Source organism: Indicator indicator, chromosome 32 (genome assembly GCF_027791375.1).
Source record: "Indicator indicator isolate 239-I01 chromosome 32, UM_Iind_1.1, whole genome shotgun sequence".
NCBI lineage: Eukaryota > Metazoa > Chordata > Aves > Piciformes > Indicatoridae > Indicator > Indicator indicator.
The window spans coordinates 4,761,149-4,784,315 of record NC_072041.1 but is presented as its reverse complement, the minus strand read 5'-3'; the positions used below and the strand labels follow the sequence as shown (position 1 = coordinate 4,784,315).

General features: G+C 39.8%; 1 protein-coding gene across 3 annotated transcripts in view; it reads right to left on the bottom strand.

The window, feature by feature from the left end:
- Nucleotides 1-23,167, bottom strand: part of KIF1B (kinesin family member 1B) — an 80,668-nt gene that overhangs the window by 23,308 nt on the left and 34,193 nt on the right. For 2 of the 3 annotated variants that reach the window (XM_054395121.1, XM_054395122.1), the window contains 9 exons: nucleotides 22,037-22,143; nucleotides 21,470-21,553; nucleotides 20,353-20,533; nucleotides 19,880-19,952; nucleotides 7,370-7,463; nucleotides 6,475-6,623; nucleotides 5,704-5,882; nucleotides 5,139-5,276; nucleotides 4,174-4,422 (listed from right to left, as the gene is read on the bottom strand). In XM_054395121.1, the coding sequence (XP_054251096.1) occupies nucleotides 4,174-4,422; nucleotides 5,139-5,276; nucleotides 5,704-5,882; nucleotides 6,475-6,623; nucleotides 7,370-7,463; nucleotides 19,880-19,952; nucleotides 20,353-20,533; nucleotides 21,470-21,553; nucleotides 22,037-22,143 (1,254 nt within the window). Of the gene's footprint in view, nucleotides 1-4,173; nucleotides 4,423-5,138; nucleotides 5,277-5,703; nucleotides 5,883-6,474; nucleotides 6,624-7,369; nucleotides 7,464-13,638; nucleotides 15,776-19,879; nucleotides 19,953-20,352; nucleotides 20,534-21,469; nucleotides 21,554-22,036; nucleotides 22,144-23,167 lie in introns of those variants that run through there. The other variant, XM_054395123.1, reaches the window with a different exon arrangement.

The window sequence follows — 23,167 nt, the reverse complement described above, 5'->3', positions numbered from 1 at the left end:
CTAATAGTCTTACCAGTCATTAAAGTGACTAACAAATTATGTAGGCAATTTTAATTATTTTATGCATATTAAAGGATATCTTCTATAATATACATAGTAAGCACCAGTCATTTGTTTCATTGGATTCCTTTCTTGCAGTCCTTTTTATTAGTCTTTATTATTAAGTATAGTTTATTCCTCAAATTTGTAACTGTTAGTGTTTAATATTCATAGGGAAAGTCCTGCATGATGAGAGGACTGAGAGAGAAATGAAGATGTTTACTGCCTCTGCCTGGGGACATCAGGTCTAGAATTTGTTCTGTGAACACAACAAGACTGATGCAAACTCAACTCCTTGTGACACAGAGCTAAGGACCATAGCTAGAAAAGGTAAGTGTTCTTCCTTGGGTTCACATGCCCGTTCCCAGAATGAATGAACTATCTTGAAATGACAAGGTAGTCAAACAGGTGTCAGTTGTGAACCAAAAAGACAAAAATAATGCTATTAAAAACCAAAGTGGTGACAAAATGCAATACAGAAGAGAATGATTAATAAGGCCACACACATAGAAAAACAAAAAATGAAGGAAACCATACAACAACAAAAAGAAAACCAAAACAACTGCAACAGAACACTTGACTAAGATTAGGATCTAATTCCTTTTCAGTCTGCTCCAAAGTGAGGTAAGCACTGATAAAGCAGGGGAAGGGAGAAGAGACCAAATGTAAAGTAATAAAATGAGAGGTTTAATTTTTTTTTTCCCTAAGAAAACATTTTCATTTTTAGCTTTGATATTCCAGGTGGTGCTCATCTAAGAAAACAGTCCCTCACACTGACGAACTAGAATTGTTTGCTTGGACTGGACCAGGGATGGAGCTCAGGAAGATATGTAGTTATATGCTCAAGATGAAAAGCACACAGTTTGAAAACCACATTTCAAGCCAGGGAGAACGGACATTTTTCCCCAACAGAAAGGAATCTAAATAGACTTGCATTGAGATGTATACAGGGAGAGACAGCTTCACTAATCCAGAGAGACAGTCATTACAGAGGGCTTCCTACTTCAAAGCCAGACTAGTGGAAAGTGAAAGCATTAACTGCCTGGCAAAATAAAAATGTATTTCTATTTGCATGGTTAAAGTTCTGAAGCTGTTGCTCAACATATGACAGCCAAAGCATTCCGCTTTACTAGCAAGTACAACTTTTTACACCTCAGTAAAGTGACCATCCCAAAGGAAAAAAAAAAAAGAAGTATTTCTCATCTTAACTTCCTTCCATCCAGCCACCTAGCTCAGAGCTCACTCGAATTGTTTTAACTTAGAGAAAGAAAAGCGCACAATGCAAAAAGTTTTTAGCTTCCTCTTTGGTGACGAAAATGATGGATCTCTTCTGCAGAATGGAGAGCAGTAATAGCACATTTGCTGTACAGGGAAAAGAGCTGGTTTATGCAGCAGTACTGCCTTCTAGTGCCATTCCATCTGCTTCATTACAAAGGCAAAACCAAGTTAGGAGAAGAGGAAATCTTAAGGTTATCCTCTTCCTCTCTTCCCACATCTAGGAGGATTCCCACTCCTGAAACACCCTATATGCCAGTGTCCCCTACACCTTAGCCCAGCAGACTGAAAGAGAGGGAGCTGTATTAGCAGAAAGATTGGTGAGGTAAAATGGCATACTCACAACAAAACTGGAAATGAAATTTAACAAACACAATTGTTTTGAAAAAATCAAAACAAAACCAACAGAACTCAGAATGATGACGGGTATTTTTGAAGTAAACACATCAATTCAAGATTTATACAAAACAGCCCATAGTCCTCTCCCACCCCCCTTAAAAACATAGCAAATGCTTGATATTCATACCATGAAATAGACTCAGCCTTAAAGACAGCCCAGCATGCCATAAGAGATGGCTAAAGGGACCAGCTCTTTATTCCTTTTCTTTAATATAGTACAAACAAACAACAGTCTGAGAGAGGGAAAAATACTGCCATGCCCAAGGAGTTGGATAACTGCAGTTAATTCCTCCTCTTCCTGACCTGGACTCATTATTGCCGACAATCCCTCCCAGAAATATTTAGAATGACTTTAGTTTAGTTCTTCCCAGTCCAGAACACATAAACCAGTATGTGGTGCAAAGTGCTAAGGAGCTTTGCCATTTGTTCTAAACTCAGTTGCTCAATACAGTATCTAGATAGCTGGCCAAACTCTCTGATACTTGTAAGTCACACTGTTCAAAGGAGAATTCTCATGCTGGAAGACAATGTGGAATCAAAATAGGTTCTACTCAGTAGTACTAAACAGCCTAACAGCTTTCTGCTGACAGAATCAGCACAATAGAAGAACAGAACAGGAATAGAAACAGAGTTGAATAGAAACTATAGAAACTAACGACTGGGAAACAGACATTCAGCTGCCTACTCAGAGATAATATAAAGTTTCACTCCTCAATACAGTTTACAACTCAGGCAGAGCTCCTTAAGGTGTGGAGCTTCCAAGGCTCAGGCTAGAACTCTGAACTGCTGCAGATTTGTATGTCTGTCTATAGAGACAGAGCCCAGTGTTCTTTTCAACAGGAAAGCCATTTGTGCAAGTGCCAGGAAGCACGACTGTTTTCATTAGACACTATTTGCTCAGCTTGTGTTGTGCTTCCTGAAGAGTTTGTGAAATGAAGATGAATAGCTCAACTTTTTCCCAAGCACTGAAGGTCCTGCTCTGAAAGAGCAGGCACAACAGGAGAATATGCAGGGTATGCCAGCACTGCTCCAAGAAAGCAGTGCCAGCCATCCCAAACAGCATACGTATGCTTTAACTAGCTGACATCACTTCCAAGCCAATTAAGATGGCTTTCCCAAATGGACTCTCATGGATCAGATTAATCTGAGAGGATTGCATTTTATAAAACACATTACCAGACATTGCAGAGAAGGGCACAAATTCACAGAAATCAAAGAGCACTAATGCAGTTTCCTGTAACTTCAGTCACTCTAATTGTTTCAAGGACTAGACCAAGAGGTTCCAAGTTTTAATGATAGCTTGTAAATAGCTTAACTGAAGACAAAGAATGATGTTAGACACTACAGCTAAACTGAGCTAAAAGCTTAATGAGAGACTGACAAACTCGCTCCCTCATTTTTACAAGTAATGCAGTCGAGTTTCCTGTATCTGTGGGAAGTGCAAAAAGATCTCATCTTCCTGACCATGAATTCTTCCTTGCTTAGTCACAGCAAAGGATAACATCAAGCTCTGGTCCCCTCTTTCTTTGTTCCTCCCTTCCACTAGCCATGGAGTCTTACCCTCTTCTTTTGTACAACACATGTGGCAACCACCTCCCTTACTGTTTGAACAAGCCTAACTGGGGAAATGTGAATAGAAAATGGGAACAAAGTCACTAAACGGAATCCTTCTGTCACAGGTTTCATCTTTGAGCAAAACTATCTGTGAAGGAACAGTGCTAAGTGCTGCATTTTTAATGCTACTTGCTATCCTTAGGGTCTACACCACAGACTGATGTCTGATAATGCCTTAATGATATCATTAAGTAAACTTGTTTCAGAAACTCAAGAACAGTGCCTGGGGGAAGTGCTGATGAATACCTCCAGCCAGTGGATTTTAATGACGAGGACCTTTCCCTGTGTAATACTGCTACCTAGAGTCATGCATAATCTGTGAAGCCAAATCATCTCAGAGAATACTCTTTTCCTCATCCAGAAAGGGCCATTCTTCTTTCTCCTCATGCCATCTTTTCTTGTCAGAAACAAAAGATGTTCGATGAGTTTTCAAAAAATGACTGAATTGAAGGCTTTGCAGCATACACCAAGATTCTCTTCTACAGAAGAAAATGACATTCCACAATACTCGATGATCTTGCAATGGCTAAAGAGAGCACTTCAATAAACAACAAATACTGTACACAAGCAAAAATCACATTCATTCTATGTCATGACAGTTATCTAGAAACAGAATCAGGCTTACTCACACTGTCACATCTAAAGGTTATTTTCTCCATTACTTAGGGTTTCATGGCCTCTGACATGGGTAATGTTAAACTAACACTCATTAGCTGGCAATTCCAATTGAGGTATACAGCTGTTTTGGTTGGCTTGACGGATATTCTGTGCAGCACAAGGCAAAGCCATTGCAGTCTACAGCAAGAGCTGGTCCCTTTTGGCCATTCTCACAGTAACCTCACCAACCTTCCCACTAAAATGAACCAAGGGGATCGGTCGTAAAACGGGTCGCGCCCATCATTGAAGAGGTCTGATCCCTCCTCAGTTCCCACGTCGGAGCCAGTATCATCCACAAAGGCCTCATCATCAAAGTCCTCCATCTCATCCTGCTGCTCATCAGCCAGTTCAGTGATGTCGGAGTCAGCCGTGGAGAAAGTGGGGGAGGGCGTGCGATCGGCAAGGCGCTCATTGACGCAGCCATGGAATATGGGGGAGCTAGATATCGGTTAACGGAACACCAGTTAACAGAGGGAGGGAGAGAGCAACGCTTCAACAGCCCTCTGCTGCCAGCAGCACAGAGACCACCTGAACAACAAGCAAGGGCTTCAAACCAGCTGGACTGCAATGAAAGGGAAGGGAACCAAGGCAGGAAAAACAGAGTCCTCCAACTGAGCAGAAAGAAAATGAAAAATGGATATAAACACGGCTGAATGTGAGAGCACATCCATTTAACAGAGCTACAACTCTTAGCTCCAACATGAAGTACTTTTGAAAATAAAAATACTACAAAGCTGCAGCTGACAACAGGAAATATTAAGAAATCCCATCAGATATTAGGTATTTCCATAGGGTATGACCAAACTATTTGAACCATATATATAAGAAAAGCCCTGGGCCATTTCTTCCCTCAGTTTCCCACATTCTTCATATTCTCAAAGCTCTGCTCCAGTGACTTTAGAAAAACTTAGCTATCTAAGTTTTTTAAAAATAAGCTTCTTACTTGCTAAGAGTTCAGCCAATTCAGATTCTACAAGGTTACACCACAACTGGCAACTTTCTAAAGAGCATTTTCTGCCTCTCACTATATTTTAAGCCTATCAGAACCCCCTGAAGACAACACTAGTGGTCACACAGTTTAGAACCACAATGTCAAAGTTCACCCAAAACTGACAAGAGTTAGTGTCCCAGCAGCTGAGACCATTGTCACATACCTTCCCACAAGCTTGAACCAGTGAAAGCGATCATAGAAGGGGTCACTGCCTGTCATTGTGCTTTCACTCTCATCCTGTGTATTGGATGCCATTTCCCCAGCTCTGTCATACATCTCACGCATCAGATCCAACCTCTGCCTGCAGAGAAGGAAGCATTAAAAAAACCTGAGAATGAATAATAAAAGCAGAGTACACAAAGTGGGGTACACCTCTGCCAAATTACACATAGGAAAGAGAGAACACAGAAGTCTGTATCACTGAGCTTGGTACTCTATCATTCTCTGACACATTAAAGATTCTGGGAAAGATTTTGCAGTCTAAGCCCAGTAAGCACAAGGCAAGGTCACTGCAGAAGCTTACATAAATCTTGGATTTCATTCAAACTTCTAAATATTCTTTCACATCTAACTCCAGCATACTTTTTGCTGGGTTTTGTTTGTTTGTTTGTTTACATCAGATAATTTTGGTGAGTAATTTAGGCAGTTTTTTGCCTCCCACTCCAGAAAAGTTGGCATTTTCATTCCTTGGATAGAATGAAGTTTGTTTGCCAGTAATATTTACATACTTGAGTTTTTCCAAGGACCAGTAATGTGTTGCTCCATTCTTCAGATCCTGGACTTCCACAGCTACCACAGTGCGGGGGAAAGGCCGATTATCCCGGGTCTTCTCCAGCTCAGTGGGCAAAAGCTCTGGTGGCAGTGGTGAGTAGAGGGTGTCAGTCAGCAAGACAAATTGAAACTGCACCTGAATGGAGAAAGAAAAATTACTTCAGTTCTCAGAAGTCAGTATCACAAAGGGGACAGAAACCTAACACAAGGCCATGCATGAAGCCAGTTTGACTTTCACCTCTGTGAACAGGTTCAGGTTTTTTGTGTCACTATGGGTTTTTTTGGTCTTGAAATAGCACAAAACATGTTTTTCAGCTGAGTGCACATATCTTGCCTTTATTGTCACAGCTAGCAGAGGTCTGAAAAACTATAGACCTGGCACATCCTGCAGCACCCACTTCTCTTGGAAAGATGAATGCTCACACAAAGTTAAAAGCAAAAGGAAAAGCAAGGCCTCTGGGGAGATGGACACGTACATGTGTTTATGATATGGACAGGAAAAGCATAAGGGAAATGAAAAAGAGGAGAATGTATCAACCAGATTTGCATGGGATATGCACTCAGCCAGAAGTGTGAATCAGAGACTTGTGATTTTCTGAATTCTTTTAAAGCCCAAACTAGTAAGCAAAAGACATAGAAGATTACAAGTAACTCAGAGTCTGAAGCAGTATTCGGCAGCCAAAATTGATGCATCAGAAAAGTCAAAAAGCTACTCTGCACATCCCTACCTTTTTCTTTAACTCTACACTGATTGCATTGGCTTCTTTCAGATACACTGCATTCCCCCAGAGTTGGTCCCTCAGTGAAGTAAACTGGTGAAATTTCCATTTCCTGAAAGCCCACTGTGCAAGTTCATATTCATGCCGTGTCCAGGGTACTAGGAAGAACAAACAGAGAAATAAAACACTCTGGGATCTCTACACCATCACATGCAGTATCTAATACTGCTGCTGTCATCAAGTTCTCAACACCTTTTCAGGAAGGACGGAAACCAAAACCCTGCATTTTTATCATTCAAACTTCCTCAGCGCTAGCAGTTGAGATAGAGTGATCAAGTAACAAGATTTAGAACAGAGGAAACAAAACAAATTCTACTTCTGTGATTTTTAAATAAGTTAATAATTAAAGCCAAATGCAGAAACAGTGGAATGAAAGCAAGTGTTATGGGAACAATAAATTCTATCTTCTGTCCAAAAGTGCAGTTACACAGACATATCACAGCATGAATCCTAAGAATTCCTAGCAAGGAGGAAAAAAAGAAACTTCAAAATGAAAACAAGGAAATAGAGGCAATAATATTATTCTGGTTTAAGACATCTGACCTCTGTTGGTGCTAAGATGAGATAGGTTCCTTCAAATTCAAGATCATCAAATCAAAGCTTGTAATTAAAGCTAATCTAGCTGGTGCATCAAATTAATTTCAGGATGTGTATCTATCATTTATGTGGAAGCTACTCCATGAACAGGTATTTTAGATCTTTCTGCTGTGGATATTATAGATCAAGACTTTTTGAAGCATTTCATAGCTTTCGAAAGCAAGTTTTCTATCTATTGCAAGAAATACTACAGCAACTGTCCCTTTAGGCTTGGCTATATCCAAACCATTTTTAGCTTCAAACTCACCTTCTTCTTCTTCCTCCTCCTCCTCTGTTGTTTCAGCTGCCAAGGATCGTGTCTCTACCTGCTTCTGTAAGGCCTGCAGCTTACTCTCATAGTCCTGTGGGGAGAGAGGAGATACCGTGTAGGAGGACAGACAAAAGCAAGGAGAACAGTTCAGAGAGACTGACACCTCAGAAGGAATGACAGACACAGAGAACAAATACCTAAAGATGTCTCCATTAGAGGGAAAGGTTGAGGATTTTTTTTTCTGCTAAAGACTGGAGAACCTGCTTGCTGCTTTCAGGGAGGTAGGAAAGAGGCAGAAATAGAGAAAAGTACAGAAATAAATTTAAAAGGGGAGGATTATTCACCTTTGGTTTCTCAAACAGAACGATTAACAGCACTGCTCGTTTGCTTTTTGACACCAAAAATCCAGTTCAGATTTTAGAAGATAAAAGACATTTTGTTTTCAATTAGATTTTCCTCTTGGGATGTAAGTATCTCTCTCATGTGCATTTAATATAGTAGAAGATGAAAAACAATGCCACTGCCCTGGCAAGTGGGCTGAGAAGTCTGCGCAGAGGTTTCCCCACAAGGAGCACTTCAACAATACCTTCTGGTGTAAGAGCATTTTCTTCCTGTTCAGCATAAACATGCCTTGAAAAAAATGCTACTAACGACTCTTTTACTATTTGCTGGTAAAACAAATACAAATTCAAGCTGTTTAGAACAGACACAGTCTCTGTACTCCTGGTCTCAGAGCCTTCTTGGGTTTTGTAAGATAATTTTACATAAATTAAATTGGCTTCTCAAGATTTTTGACAGGAAAGTTGTAATAAAAATCAACTAAGTGTTACACAGTTCTTGAGAAGAATTCTTGAAGTCTTCTCTCTTCTACAGTTCCAAATCCTAAAATTCTTCTCCAATGCATCATTTGCACCAATGCATTCTTAAATCTATTAGCTACAGAAGGGAAGCTTTACACTTTCCCCCAGCCTGCTGAAGCACCCCTTTACCCCAAGCTACATTACTTGGCTTTTTTGCAGCAAGTACAGTACTTGACACTGCCACAAAGTGATTGCATCAAATTTAACACAAGTTCAGTCAGAAAGACCTTTGGCCAGTATTTGGAAAGGACATAAACGTGAAGTAATTCCTTTAATCTGATCTGTAATATTTCCTGGCATTAAAAAATAGTAGCTGTGCTTCTAGAGAGTGCAAAATTGTAAATACCATGAATTCAATACCCTTGACCTTTAGGCAGAGAAAACTGAACTATTCCAGATATCTGGCCTTTGTCTGAGGGCCGTGCTTTTAGTTTCTAATTTCCTCTTGATATTTTATTTGGCTAAAATGCTTTGTCTTCTTCATTTGGTCTGCTCTATTCACTCTAAGATTGATGCACACTTATATCACAGCAAACCTCAGCCCAGCAGCAAATGTACTGCAGACAAGACAAACATAAATCCTTTCTTTAGATATTCCTTCTGAAATCCTTAATGATTCACCAACAAACTATTCAAGACTCTATAAGGAGTTTCAGACTCATCTATAGTCCTCACATACCCAGTGTACTCTTAAAAACTTATTAACATAAAGGCACTCTCTGATCCCTTTTCCCCCATTCATGCAGATATGATTACACTTGAAACCAAGATAAAACAGGCCAGATTTGAAGCAACAGAAACAAGCTTCTCTTACTTGCAAGAAAGGGCAAAATAATTTCTTTTTCTGCTGTCTGAAGCAGATAATCTGAGGATGTTATTTTGAGTGGCTTTTAATTGTAGAAATTAAAAGCTCTTCGGGTAGTGTTTAAGTGGAATCTTTGAGCAGATTCTTTTGGAGAATCTGAAAAACTGCAGAGGGAATCATCAAAAATCAGGAGTATTCCACTGTGAAAAACTCTACTTCCAGCATGAAAACCCCAGGCATGTTAAATTCAGAGACAAAGGCCTGCTTCTTGTCTTCTCTCTTTTCAGACCTTTGAGCCAAGCAAGTGTATCTTCTGTACATTTAAACACCTAGAGAAATAAATGCTTAATATAAGCAGATACTTTTTATTGACCCCACACTAATAAACATTACTTTTAAAACTGAACTGAACCTTGTTTTCCCATAATGAAAATCAGAACCAGGTATCTTTTCCCTAAGCAGAAAGGCAGGACTAAAACTGCCTCCAGGAGCTTCATGCTATGGTAGCATTTAAAAATAATTGGCACTGAGCAAGAGATGAAGGATGAATTTCAGGTTGATTCACCCGGAAGGTGCACTGACTGCACTGTAAAAGGAGTTTGTTCGGTTTGCTCTCCTGAGATATTGGTCAGCTCTCTGGGTAGACATTTCCAGATCCAACTAGTGATAACACATACACCTAACTGTCAGTGCTCATGGAGAAGTGCCTTAACTGATAGGAAAGAAATCCAACAAATAACAACCCTGCATCTAGAAGCTGCCCTGAAGGTCCATGCCTTAGACTTCCTGGAACCAGATGCATTTGTTGCACAGCTTCAAACTGGTTGATTTCATTAGCTCCATGAATGTGAAAGGAACGCAGTGTGTATTTTGCCCAGGGGCATGGAAATATCTAAAGCCACAACAATAACAGATTATATGAAAACAAGGGAAAAAATAAATAAATCGTACACTCAGACTAAGCCAAGCTTTTTAAGAGCAGGTTGGCCCAGCTTTTCAAGCAGAACACTGCACCATAACAACTGAGATTCCTTGGATCTACGTGATGTTGGCAAAGGTTCTGTGGTGTGTGTGGGTCACTCCCTCTGGTATTTGAGGTATAAAAATAGTCAGAATCTTTTGTCTTCAGTGAGCAAATAAACAGAGATCAGCCAGCTCTGGATTTTCTTCCAGATTGTAGATAAACCAGCACACAATACAGTACAATGGGACAGCCCAGAAGTGGAGTATGGCTTGTATCCCTGCACTATAAAAAGCTTTTTAATGTATTTGGGGTTTACTTTTAAATAAGCTATGTGCCAATCGACACTAGTCTGCATAGGCTGTTTTTAACATCACAGCAGACAAATCAAGGTGGATGGACATAGAAGAATCATATTGAGGAACAATTAAAGAAACCTTTTTAACTCTGCCAGAACAATGCCAACCCCAAGACAAAAAAAAAAAAAAAATCAGGACAAGCCTGCAATCAAGTTTCATTTCCATTTCACTGAGACAAGTCTGACACTTACAAGAGTATTTCATAGTTTATTGAAAGAGCACTTGTTACAATACAAACCAGTTCTGCTCTTCACAAAGCAGATGCTTGCTCTTAAGACAGTCCAAAACTTGTTTTCTTAAACAATAGACAGATCAAAAAATCCATTTATTTCAAGGCAGCTCACTGCTTGCTCTATAGTACAAACAGGTACACAGCATAGATTTCTCATGTGGCAGCTCCTGAAGTCATTCAATGGGAAGTATCCAAGTCAGATTTCAACATATAAAAGATAATGAATAGATTTCAACATATAAAGGATATAGGACAAACAGTGAGGGAGATATTGAAACTAAGCTGAATGTACTGATAAAAATAGCATCCTCCAATTTGACAGATCCCTAAATTCAGATTGCTTGAGAAAGGATGAAGTCAATCAGAGGAGCGTTAGTGGCATGCATTTTCCCCAACCCCTCCCCCCCCCAAAATCCACATGTCCCCAGTGAGTCCTAATGGATATTTAAGAAATCATCACTAAGGCACAGGTGGATACAAGGCAGCTGTCAAAGCATACAGCACATCAGCACTGAGCAATGGCAATTAAGCTTACTGAAACAGCTCTCTCCTCACGGATGCCGTGTTACCATTAACCTGAAAGCCTTCTCACACAGTCTCCTATGGAAGCAGCTGCATTACTGCTCATTAGCTCCATTCATACAGAATTGAGAGTGAGAGGTGTGTGCATTTCTGAATAGTGCAAGGAGATCCACAAGTTCCCAAATTGCTTCCCTTATCAGACGAGGCAGTGCACTGTAAATAACATTCAGTTCTTAGTTGACAGTTTTATAGGACTTTTTGTTTTTTTCTTTCAAGTTTCATTTCTGTGATATCCTCCTAAGAAGCCAGGAAAACAAACAAACAAACAAACAAAAAAGCTGCTTCCTCTGAGCATACCAGACTCCATTTTGACATTGACTACCTATTGTAATTTTTGGTATTTTTCTGTCAAATCATACAACAGAAGAAGCTGGGTTGTTCTCCTAGTGCTGCTCAAAAAGAATGAGGTGGGACAGACTGATGGCAATCTACTGTTGACCATCATCATAGAACTTAGGTTGGAAGGGACCTCAGAGATCATCTACTCCAATCTCCCCACCACTCAGGCATTTACAGATATTTCTTCTCAGATTTTTAAGCTGAAGTAAGCTGGCAACAACGTTTTAGTGTCCAGTGTTAAAATATCAAGTAACAGGAGTTCTTAATGTCAGTACACGTAGTTGCATGGACTTCAAAATAACTCCATGCTCCATCACATGGTGGTTTCCATCTAGGCAGCCACAACCCTCAGCAAAAATAGGGCACAAAAATAAACGTGGTTTGGTCTTTTCAAGACCTATCCCATGCAGACCAACTCTGTTTGGCTCATGTATTCCTACAAAACTGAGAGGATTTTCCCAGGCATGCACTTTTAATAGTCCAAGCCTTTTTGGGAACATGAAAGAACTTATGACTCTTGACACGCACAAAAACAAAGTGCAATGCACTACAAAAACAAGACTCTAAAATAAAGGCACCAGCAAAATACTATTTGCAGCCCAAAAGTAATTTTGCAATTCTGATTTGAGCTCAAAGAAAGTCTTGCTCACCTACAAGCCTTCTAATCTTTAAGAATCGAGACATTTTTGGACATGATTTTATTTCCTTCATTCAAGTAGGCCAAAGCATGAGACAAATGCAAGTTACAAAGCCATATTTGGACACAAAATTAAACCTGTCATTAAAGAAAAAAAAAAGTCCCAAGTGATGGGAGCAGCTCATTCTTTTAGGACAGCAAGAAAACTGACTTTTTATCTTCTGCATCATAGGCCCAGTATCCTATCTGTAACATGAGTGCAGAGACTTAAGAGTCGACACCCTGACTAAGCCTTGTGTAAATGGTGTGTGCCTGCCATGTAGCAAATGTTGCAACCAGCACCTACACCAGGCACAGTTGGGGGCAAAAATGTAGGGCAGGAAACCAAATCAAGATGAAAAGCAAGCTGGAGGCACTTCCTACTCACCCTCAGCTAGGCTGAAACATGCAAAAAATAACAATTACCAGTAGGGTTTACATTTAATCAAAAAGAAGCATCCTCAAGTAACGTAAGGCTATTCGTGCAAAGCAGCACAAATTTAACCACACAGATCCACTGCAAAGTGGACCTCTCTTAGCAAATGTGGTATAGTAGCCAATGTTGTTTAGAAAACCGTGTTCAAGTTAAATTGAAAAGCAAAATAAGTCCTCAAAGCTCCAGACTGGCTTACGCTTAAGGCCACAGGTTTTCAGAAGTAAGCACAATTTTGTTGTGAACTTAAAGACAGAGAAGAAAGTGTGCAATTAAAATTGGGACACTCCAAGAAAACCCCAAGCTCAAAGTCTATTCCTTAATCAACAGTTGTTCTGTAACTAGTTTAAAACAATATGAAGCAGGGATTGCAAGTATTTGTTTTAGGGCAAATCACCTCCTGCAACTACAGACCTCTTCAGATCAAAACAGATAGTAAAAATTTTAACTTGTATTTTGAGTGTGGAGAGAAGGAAAACCGATCTCTTTCTCTTCAAGGTGACCTTCTCCTTTATTTAAACAAGTCTTGAGACGGGTTTAGTTCAAGACCAGAGGCACTAACGTGAGGTATCACATTAAGATGAAACAGTTCAGTTCTCCTGTCTTTGAGGAGAATTCAGCCAATTCAAAGTAGTGATCTAGAAATCTTCATAAGAAAAATTATTTCAAGAGCATCTCCCAGACTCATGCCCAAGAAAGCTGAAAACATCAACTAAACAGAATTAGCTTTTCAAGGCTTCTTCCTGCACTGGAGTGCTGGGGATAGGGGGTGGAGAGGAGGGTGGGAAATCCTAGTTCCTTTCCACAATCTCTGGATAATAATTACAAACTATTCTATTTAGAGATACAGTGGGAATTAGAAAAAGCTTATTTCCAAAGCATTGCTTCAGCAATATATATATATGTTCTGACATAAAATTCCATTCAGGCAAGTTTAACTGTCACAGCAATTTCATACCAATAATTATGAACCTAAGCAGAAGAAAAGAAGAAAAGACACCTCCTACTCAGGAAGTAGGACTGTTGTGACCCACTAGCTCTTCTGAATTTCTCTATAAAAAAAACCACATTTCTTGTCAGTCAACACCTTTTGGTTTATAGATTATTATTACTATTAAGAATTTGAGTTAAAAGTTGATAATATTGCTCTGAAGAGCCAGATCCATTTAAAACCAGGTGGTCAGTTTTCTTATTGCTAAGAAAAAGGTCACAAGAAACATTCAATGCTATAAACTAAATTCCTCTTTTGATTGTCTACATAAAACACAGGAGGAAGGCAGCACTTTGTAAGTTCCAGACAATATTTTCAGCATTAGAAAAATACTCCAAGACACCTGGTAAATGAGCTAATAGCAGAGAAGTTCTTCCCTCCACATCCCTCCTTCCAAAAGTCTTCTATTCTATGAAAAAAGTTTTTAAAATGTTTCAGAATGTTCTTCCAATCCATGTTGTTAAAACTGCAACGAAAGTCACATGCAAAACTGAGCAGGCTGAAGGGCCAGTACCTTGTGTTTGCATCTCCAATCTCTCACGTTCTACCTGGCCAAACAAAATCCAAGACATTAGCAAAGCCAATCCTGGCTGTTTCTCAACGAGAGGCCAGAATTGCCCCAGCTTCCCTCCTCCCCCAGACTACTCTTGGCCAACTAATCATACTGTTGTTTCTCTGCCCGATTTGAGGTTAGGTGCTGAGAACTGGCGCCTCATCCGTGGGGGCGTCACAAACTGGTTACAGTGGTTAAGCCGGTCAGTCTGTTTGGGGTGGGAGTTGGCTGCGCTGCCTTCTGCTCCATTGCTGGGGTTGCAGTAAGGCTGGCGGTGCTGGTGGATGTGGCGTTTCTGCTGGAAAGTCTGTAGGTCTGGATTCTGCTGCCCGCTGTAGGAGTGCAGCGACTCAGAGGAGCCCGAGGTCTGACGCCGCAAGCTTTTTTGAGAGCCATTATTGAGAGAATTGCTTCTCCAGCGCAGCTGAGGTGATGGTGGCTGCTGTTGGCTGCTGGGCTGTGGCTGTGTGTTTAGCTGCTGCCTGTTAATTTGGATATTATCTTGGTTTCTCTCGGGCCCATACAGGTTCCATAGCTGCTGAGGGTCTTTAGGAGCAGCTCTACTTTCTTTTTCTTTGTTTTCATCTTTGTTCTTATCATCTTCTTTTGGAATTCTAACCTCAATAACTTCATCCTCTGTGATAATTATATGGGTGCCTGGACTCCATGAGTTCCTATGTTTGGGATTGCTTTTGAAAGGAAAGCGGGGCTTGCGATTTTCAGGCGGAATAAAGCGGTGAGGCATGTTTTGCCGCCGAAGTTGTTTTGCTATTTCCTGCTGCTGCAGGTTTTTGAATCGAATCTGTTCTTGCCTCATCCAACGTAATCGCCCACGTCTGAAAGCTGGGTCACCTGCCATGAGCTGAGAAACACGCTCCTCTTTAGCCAGATCATCATTCTCACTTCTTTTTAAGTCATCTGTGGGCTTCTTATCCACATCCACCAGACTGGCAGAGTTTGGAGACTTAGCATTAGCTGTGGTTGACTGAGCTTTCTCTGGAGACCCTATCAGAGGCAAAACCTTCTCCATTTTTAGCATCTTATTTCTAAGAACTTTTATCTCTTCATCCTTCATGTTGTTCTGCTTCTTCACTTCTTGCAAAATGTCTTCCAGTTTGTCTATATGCACCTTGAGGTCATCCACATCAGTTATTCCTTTACCATTGCCCATAACATCTTCAATTTTCTCATCTCCGACTCCTACGGTATCCCAGACATCACGAGCCACAGCTCGCCATGATTCACGCTCATTTGGATCTTTTTTCCCATACATGGCACAAAGCTCTTTCATTTTAACAATGGCCAGAGCCTCGATCTCCTGCCTAGTGTGCCTGAAGTCATTGAGTGCTACCTCATAGCATATCTCCTTCACAGCCTGAATCTTTAGGTCTGAGATGGTAACCCATTTGGAGTCCTTGCTAAGGCGTCGACGTTGGGGTATCTGGTACATTTTAATAGGTTCTCGTTTCTTCCCACTGCTGGGGAGGCCACACTTTTTTACAATGGTTTGGAGCTTGCTGGGGGGCAGCTTCTCTCTCAGGGAAGTGATCAGTCTCCAACTCTCCTCACACGATCTCTTGTCCGAATCATCCCCACTATCAGAGTCTGCATCCTTTGGAAAAACAAAAATCAAGAAGTGGCCCCAAAATAACCAAAATTAAAATTGTAAAGAAAATGGGAAAGCTAAACAAGAAGTAGCAGGCAAAGAAAACTAAATCAAAAATCAAAACAGAACAAGGGATAAGGAAGTCCCTGAAGACTGAGTGTTAGGGCATTAAAATATATCTTCAAGAGTCATGGACTGTCAAAATTGGAGCTCTTCATTAAATTAAGACTAACATTATATTTAAAAGTTTGGTCATCTCAAAACATCAGATAATCTAAATTCTTCCCTCCCAATCCCTTCAAAAAGCTTTAAATAGATCAGCTAACACCAAGTTCCTGATTTAAAAAAAAAAATTACAATCCAAGTGTAAACTGCACTTCACACATGCTACAAAGACATGCGAATCCCCACCACACACATTTCCTTGGTGAACTGCTGTTGCTTCTTTCAGCAAATCCTTCCCAGGTAGGTGAACACAACAGCCATCAGAGAAGTTGTCATGAGCAGCCAGAGTAAGTCAGGTTAACACTGGTTAGTAACGTTGCACGTGGTTGCAGGGATGCTCAAGTTTAGAATCCACTTCACTACAATAGCAGCCAGAGAAGTGTTAGACGATAAGAAAAATGAAACAGAAGCAGCCGAGAGGTTCAATGTTAAAAGGACTGTAAGTGCCACTATGACAGGTGAAGACAGTGGTTCATACTCCAAGACCCGCTACAAGCTAAAAGGATATCCAGAATCAGAGTTTCAGAGGTGGGTTGTGGTTTGTTTGGGTTTTTTTTCCCCATTTGTCATTTTGTTGCTTAGTTTAAAGAAACAACCATTAACAGTCTTGTCTGTTCGAAGAATGAGATTCAGCAGAATGTAGCAGTAATGCCTTTTAAATTGCTTTTAAATGAATTCTCTATTTGATATCCTGGATTTGTCCTCTTCTCAAACCCTAGAGCTTCCACACAATTACTAAGAGTTATGCATGTTTTGCTTCTTCATTACAAGTTTTCCACCTTCTGCTAAATGATTTTTACTGAGCAGTGCTTCAGGTTTCCACACGCTAGGAAGGTTTGTTCAGGTATACTGCCACCAGAAGTTACATTGCTTACTGCAACCAGGAATTAGAGTCAGACTACTTTTCTTTAAAGGATTATTAAGAGAAAACATCTCTTTAACAAACAAAAAGTCCTGTGTATTATCATGATCCAAACATCTTCCATAGAACACAGCCAGCCTCTAAGGAACTTCTAACACCCCTATTTTTCACATTGAGAATTATCAGACACGAGAGATCTGGAACAAGAACAGCCAGTTGCTCTAAAGCCAGGTTACTGACTCAAAAACACAGGTTCCTAGGCTTAAGACTTTGGGTAGAAGACTACGAAGAATGGGGAATACATTATAATTTGGTTGGGGAATGATGAAAGGGACTAAAAGAAATACTGGTACCCTATGGTCAGCAAGCTCTACAGCATAAGATTCACATTGTTTGAGCTTCTTGTAACCTTATGTACTTTTAGTATTTAAAAATAGCACTAGAGAATGAAATTCTCCTAGCTCAGGTCAAGACATAAAAGCAAAACACTGGTCTAGAAACCGAACATAAACTCATTGTGAGTTTAGAGCCCACAAAATCTGTGGCCTCAGGAAACAGCATCTAACAAACTGCATATTGCAGTGGGAACAAAAGGCGCCCTGCAGGAAGACACTCTACAGTCTATACATCTGAGGTTATGTCCAGAAAGGCAAAACATGAACTACTCAAACATTAAATCACAAATTCCACAGGATTATTCTGATAAATTACACAATTACCATATTACCATTTCTGGATAAAGCATGTCTTGTGGTCAGAGGTTAACCAGCCCAACTAGCACAGCTAGATACCCACATTCAAGTGTCAAGTAGTCACTGCAAAGGCATCATGACCAGGAAAACCAGGAAGGAAATTTTAGCTCTATTAAACACATTTTCACATTTACTTTGTGAAATGGAGAGTGATCATTTATATTCCCTAGTAATACTAGCAAGGCTAACATAGATTACTGATAAATTTGGGGGGGCAAGAGCTATTATTCATTTTTTTTTGATACAGAACATCTAACAAATAAATACCCAGATTGTTTGCAATTTCAGCACAAACCCAAATGAGTCTGATAAACAGTATTAGCCAGCTTCTTAAATCCAAAATGACACTCCCATTTAGAGCAAGAATAATATTTACATTTCAATATCAGTCTTACATAGCAGTAAGTTAGAGAACCTGATATTGCAGCACAGAAAATGCTTTTAAGGTACACAAGCTCAAAAAGCTCCCAGACTTCCTGATCATTATTCAGCTACTGTTATATGAATGCATTAATCCTGTGCATTCCAGACTCTGCATACAGTGACACAGAAATGATGAAAAGTGTCAGGTAATTTTGCTGTCATCTGAAATATTCTTATTAAGCATCACATTAAGCAGAATACTGCTTAACAGACCAATGATCTCTAATCCAAGATGATCCCTTGAAGGAAAGGTGTCCTTTAGGAGTTACATTGGCAATGCATGTAGGACAGTGTTCCACCTTTATTCACTAATTGAAATCAGCAAAACCAAAACAAGCCTGAAGAAATCAGCAACTGCTTAGCAGTATTGAACAACACACTAAAGAACCTTCCCTTAACCTCAACTATGTGAGTAAACAAATTCCCTTCACAAGACTTCTATAAACACAGCCCTATTTGAAGCTGCTCCCCAGACAGTCAGTTCTCACATCTTTAATTCATACAATAGCTTAGCTTATGCCTGTCAGCTAAAATTTCAGGGAGGGAATTCCATTACTTGCATCTCCTTTGACACACAGCCAAAGCTTACTCTATACTCATATTTTTATTTTCACACTGAACTGATTTTTGCCTTCCTACACTCAGCAACACAAATGTTAACTGTACAGCTGCAGAGATGAAACATGACATCAGTCACATCTTCACCTCCTTTTCGAACTAAGCATTGCTTTGGTTCAAAGTCTTCAGCCACTCCTTTCCATACAAAAAATTAGTCCTTTGTGATAAATTATTAGACATGTAGAAGTCTTTAAGTGTATAATATAAATAATAATAAAAAGATGTAGCTTCTGCCTATGGAAGCCACAGTGTTTTCCTGGTTTTGGGAGGAGGAGAAGAGCTTTACAGTTGAAAACCCAGCATGCATTTAACCCACAGGTTTCCGCGGTCTCACACTAATACTACAAACAAATAAATCATGATTTTGAAATTTTCGTTCAAATTCAGGTACAACTGCATTTGCACATTGGCTAAAGACAACCCAAAGTAGTTAAAGCAGAATCAGGCAACTCAGGCTTCCTAAGGAAATCTAGATTTCATTCCTTGGCTTGGTCTTGTTTGTAAAACTCACAGAGCACTTGAAGACTGCATGCGTTTCTATTTGTAATTCCCTTCAGAAGGTATTTATGGTGAGAAGACAGAAATATTTCTGTATCAGACTTAATTTATCAGACTTCCTATTGAAGAAAGAGGTGGAATGGTGGAATTCCCATTGTTCTGGAGGAGCTGACATTCCCTTTGCACACTGCTCCTTAGTCATACCCCACCGTCAGCAAGTGTACCAGTAAGACCCTCACAAGGAACTCCATGCAGGGGAAGGGAGAAGGGTTAAAACATGCACAATGCAGCAACATTTTCAGACATCATTCAAAAAAATAGACCCAGCATATCAATGTTCAAGGAATCTCTTTGCCAGCGCAAATTAGTATGTTCTGGTGATCCAAGACAAAAACAAAGGTAAACATCCCAAGAAGTAATTTTTTAGACTACTGAAAGGAACTTCAAAAAAATGAGCATAGAAATGCTCTGATTTCAGGGTAAGTGGCAAGAAATATGACCCTTCCCAACAAGAACTGATTAAAGTCTCTTCACTGTCAATTAGAATCTCCAAATTAATATGAAGGAGCTCACTCACACTGATAGTAATTCACTGTATTTGAAAAGTATTTGAAGCAAAGGGAGAACTGCATTGTGCAGACAACCCAAGCAGGTTTCCTAAACTTTCAGATAAGCAAGGACAGGAATTACTGTTTGCCAAAGGTATAGTTAATCTGAAGTAAGGACACATACCAGTCTTTGCTGCTCCAACAAGAGATCAGCTTCCTCCTTCTCTTTCTTATACAAAATCTCCATTTCTTGTAATCTGAAAATGAACAAAAGAACAAAAGTAGTCAGAGAGGTAACTATTCTCACAGTGCTGTTACTCTACACACACACAGCCCACTGAATAAGTTACAAGAGTAAAAGTCATTCCAGTTACAAGGAAATGTTCTTTGTCTATCATAATACTATGGAAGTGAAAATCCATAGAAGTTGCAGTTCAGTCCTTCACCAAAAGGTCTACAGGGTTAGCAGCAGGTGGTTGTGCGTGATTTTTAAAGTAACACTGAAACAGTAAATCAAAATAAAGAGGAAGCTTTCTGAACTTTCACAATATGTAGCAGATATGTCAGATTCTGGGTTTATGTTTTGCAAACAGCACCCAAATAGCCTACATCTAACTCCTCCTTATTTCAGGTAGAAAATATGAGTTATTTTGTTACCTTTTCTCCATCTCCTGCTTCATGTCAATGCCCTGCTTCTCCAGAAGCTCCCTCTGAGCAAATGTCCAGTCAACAGGCTCAGAGGGAGTTTCAGCTGATGGTGTTTTCTCTCTTTCTGCTCGCGCTTGCTCTGGATGGTTAAATCTGAAGACATGATTTTTACCCATGATGATACGATTTCCTACAAACAGGAACAGAAGTTAGCTGCTACAGGTTAGGATTCCAAAACCATTAAAAAACATCACTGCATGATTCATCCCATTTATCCTGCTGGGTGACAGCAGAAGGAAAGACTGCCCTATAAGGATTTTTCTGTATGCACTCAAGTTCACTAGGTGGTGACAAAAAAATTAAAAAAAAAAAAAAAAGGAAAAAAAAAAGAACGCCAGGTTTGTAGAGAACAAGCCACAGCTGATAAGAAATGGGGGTCCAGTCAGTACCCTTGGTTCATGAGGAGGGGGAAAAAAAAAATATTACGTTGGTGCAAATAATCCAGAGGTGGGAGTTTTGCTTTATTTTTGGTGTTTGGTTGTTTTTTTTCCACCAGTAGAAAAATGAGGAAGGGACATGGAAAGTATCATAGCTTGAAAGAGATATTAAACCCTCATGATTTAGGGAAGTCACTCCCTCCTCTCTAAATTCTTCCCCCACATGCCTTTCTAAAGGAATGTAGTGGACTGAGTGGGAAATGTAATGAGAGCAAAGAGGAGCTGTTGTACTTCTGCAGAGGGTCATATTTTAGCTTTGCCAGGAAACTGGGAATTTTCCATCAGCAACTGGCAGTCTGTCTGCTCTGTCTCACTGAGATTGCCAAGGGCAATAGGCTTGGGCAAGAATGCATTTGAATAATATCAGGGTAAGCAGAAGGACAAGCAGGATGCTGTGTGGCAGTGAATATTTAAGCACACTAACAGCTAGTGCAGCAAAGAACAAAAGAAAAACTGCTGCGAAAAGAAGAACAGTACCAACTTCTGTTTAAAAGCTACACCCCAAAAAGTTAAGACTGCTGTCCTTTGGCAGCACAAAGCCTCCTCTACATGACACAAATGCCAGATATGGACAATTCTTAGATGGGAGAGTCTACAGAAAAAAACAAATCCATTCTAACATTTCTTACCTGAGCGCAGCTGCACAGGCTGCACAACCCTCTTGCCGTTCACATAAGTTTCTGATCGTTCACAAGGCTCCAAAGTAACAATAACTAGGAAGAAAACAACATTGACAATGAGACTTTAGAGAAGTGAGCAAACCCTAGAGACCTACTCACAGCAAAACAAGACCAGTGAATCACTCCTTGATGCCAGGCTGGTTTAAGAAGAAATAAAGCCCTATGAGAAAATCAGTACTGCTGACATCACCACATATTGCAATGGCAAATATTATTGCTTTTCCTAATTGAATTTTTATGTTTATCATTAACCAAGACCAGAACTTAACTCTTACACTGACTGCAGCCTGCAATTTGAAGCTATGGTCACTTAAATTTTATTTTCTTCCCCTAAAATTCAAGAAAATTGTTTGTTTCCTGTGGGACTTTTCCCCTCAAGACTCAAGAAAAGAGAGTCAAATCTGACGGTTTTCTTGAGGTAAGAGAAACTTTCAAATACCAGCATTCTCTGGCCAACTACCAAGTGAGGAGTGAAAGATTCAGCAATACTTTAATAGGAGAAGTAATTTTTTTTACCATCACCATTGTTGTTCCTCTCACTTCGGAAGATACAATGTTCTTCTTTGATATGAGCCCCACTCAGTACAATGTCTTGCCTTCGTTCAGCGTCAGCTTGGCCAACCCTGGGTCCAAAAGAAGGTATTTCAAGAGGAAATCAGACACTTTCTACAACTGTGTGAAGGATAAATACCCAGAAAAAAGGCCTAAACTATTAACAACATCCTTTGAGTTTAAAGGTTTGAATTAGTGCTAACTCTGTGTTACCATGAATTGGAGGATAACAGCTTGACTGAAGAGAAGATTTCCTCTCTTTTAAAACATGTCATTTAGAGGGAATTGAAATATTAAACACCTCTGGATTTAATGTATTTCCCTCTTTTGTGCACTCCCTTTAGCAAAGGAGCACAGAAGGAAAAAATAAAAGCGACAGGAACTTCCAGTGATGCATTTCAGCTGGCACACAGTGATCATCCCTTCCCATCATCACCACCTGCACTTCAACAAAGAAACAAAAAAGGAAAAAGGCTCAGGAGACTCTTTCTGAATAATTCGATGCCACAAGCAGTTTCATCCAGCTTCCAGACACGTAGGCTGACTGTATCCCTGAAGCATGCAGATATATCCATTCCAAATTCAAGTATTTGAGCAATTCTAGATACAGATAACTTAATTTTCAGTCTTAATGTTTATGAACTGCTTGCTCTGTTTATTACTCTACATATTTCTGATGTCAGCTAGCTAGATTTAAGGCTTTAACTGATTTCTTAAGCCCTGAGCTGTTCTATTCATCATTCTGTGCTGAATTCTCTACCAGTCTGATATTCTTTCCAGTAGGTCCAATGCACATTACAGCACCTGTTTGTGGTATCTTCTCCACTTGTTCCCCAGGAATATACAAACTAAACAACCAAATGTGGCTTAGTGCTCCAAAGAGAACAAAAAAAAATCATCCCTCTTCCTCCAGATGTCTTGACAACAAGGTTTGGAATAATATCTGTTTTAAATTCCAAATCTGGCAATTAAATTTAATCTCGTGCATGTGAATGCAAAATATATTAACTGTGCAGAGGCATGGATATCAGATTATTTAAATAAAGTGAATAATCATCCATATTCCAGCTGCTTTTACCAAGTACCATGGTCTTC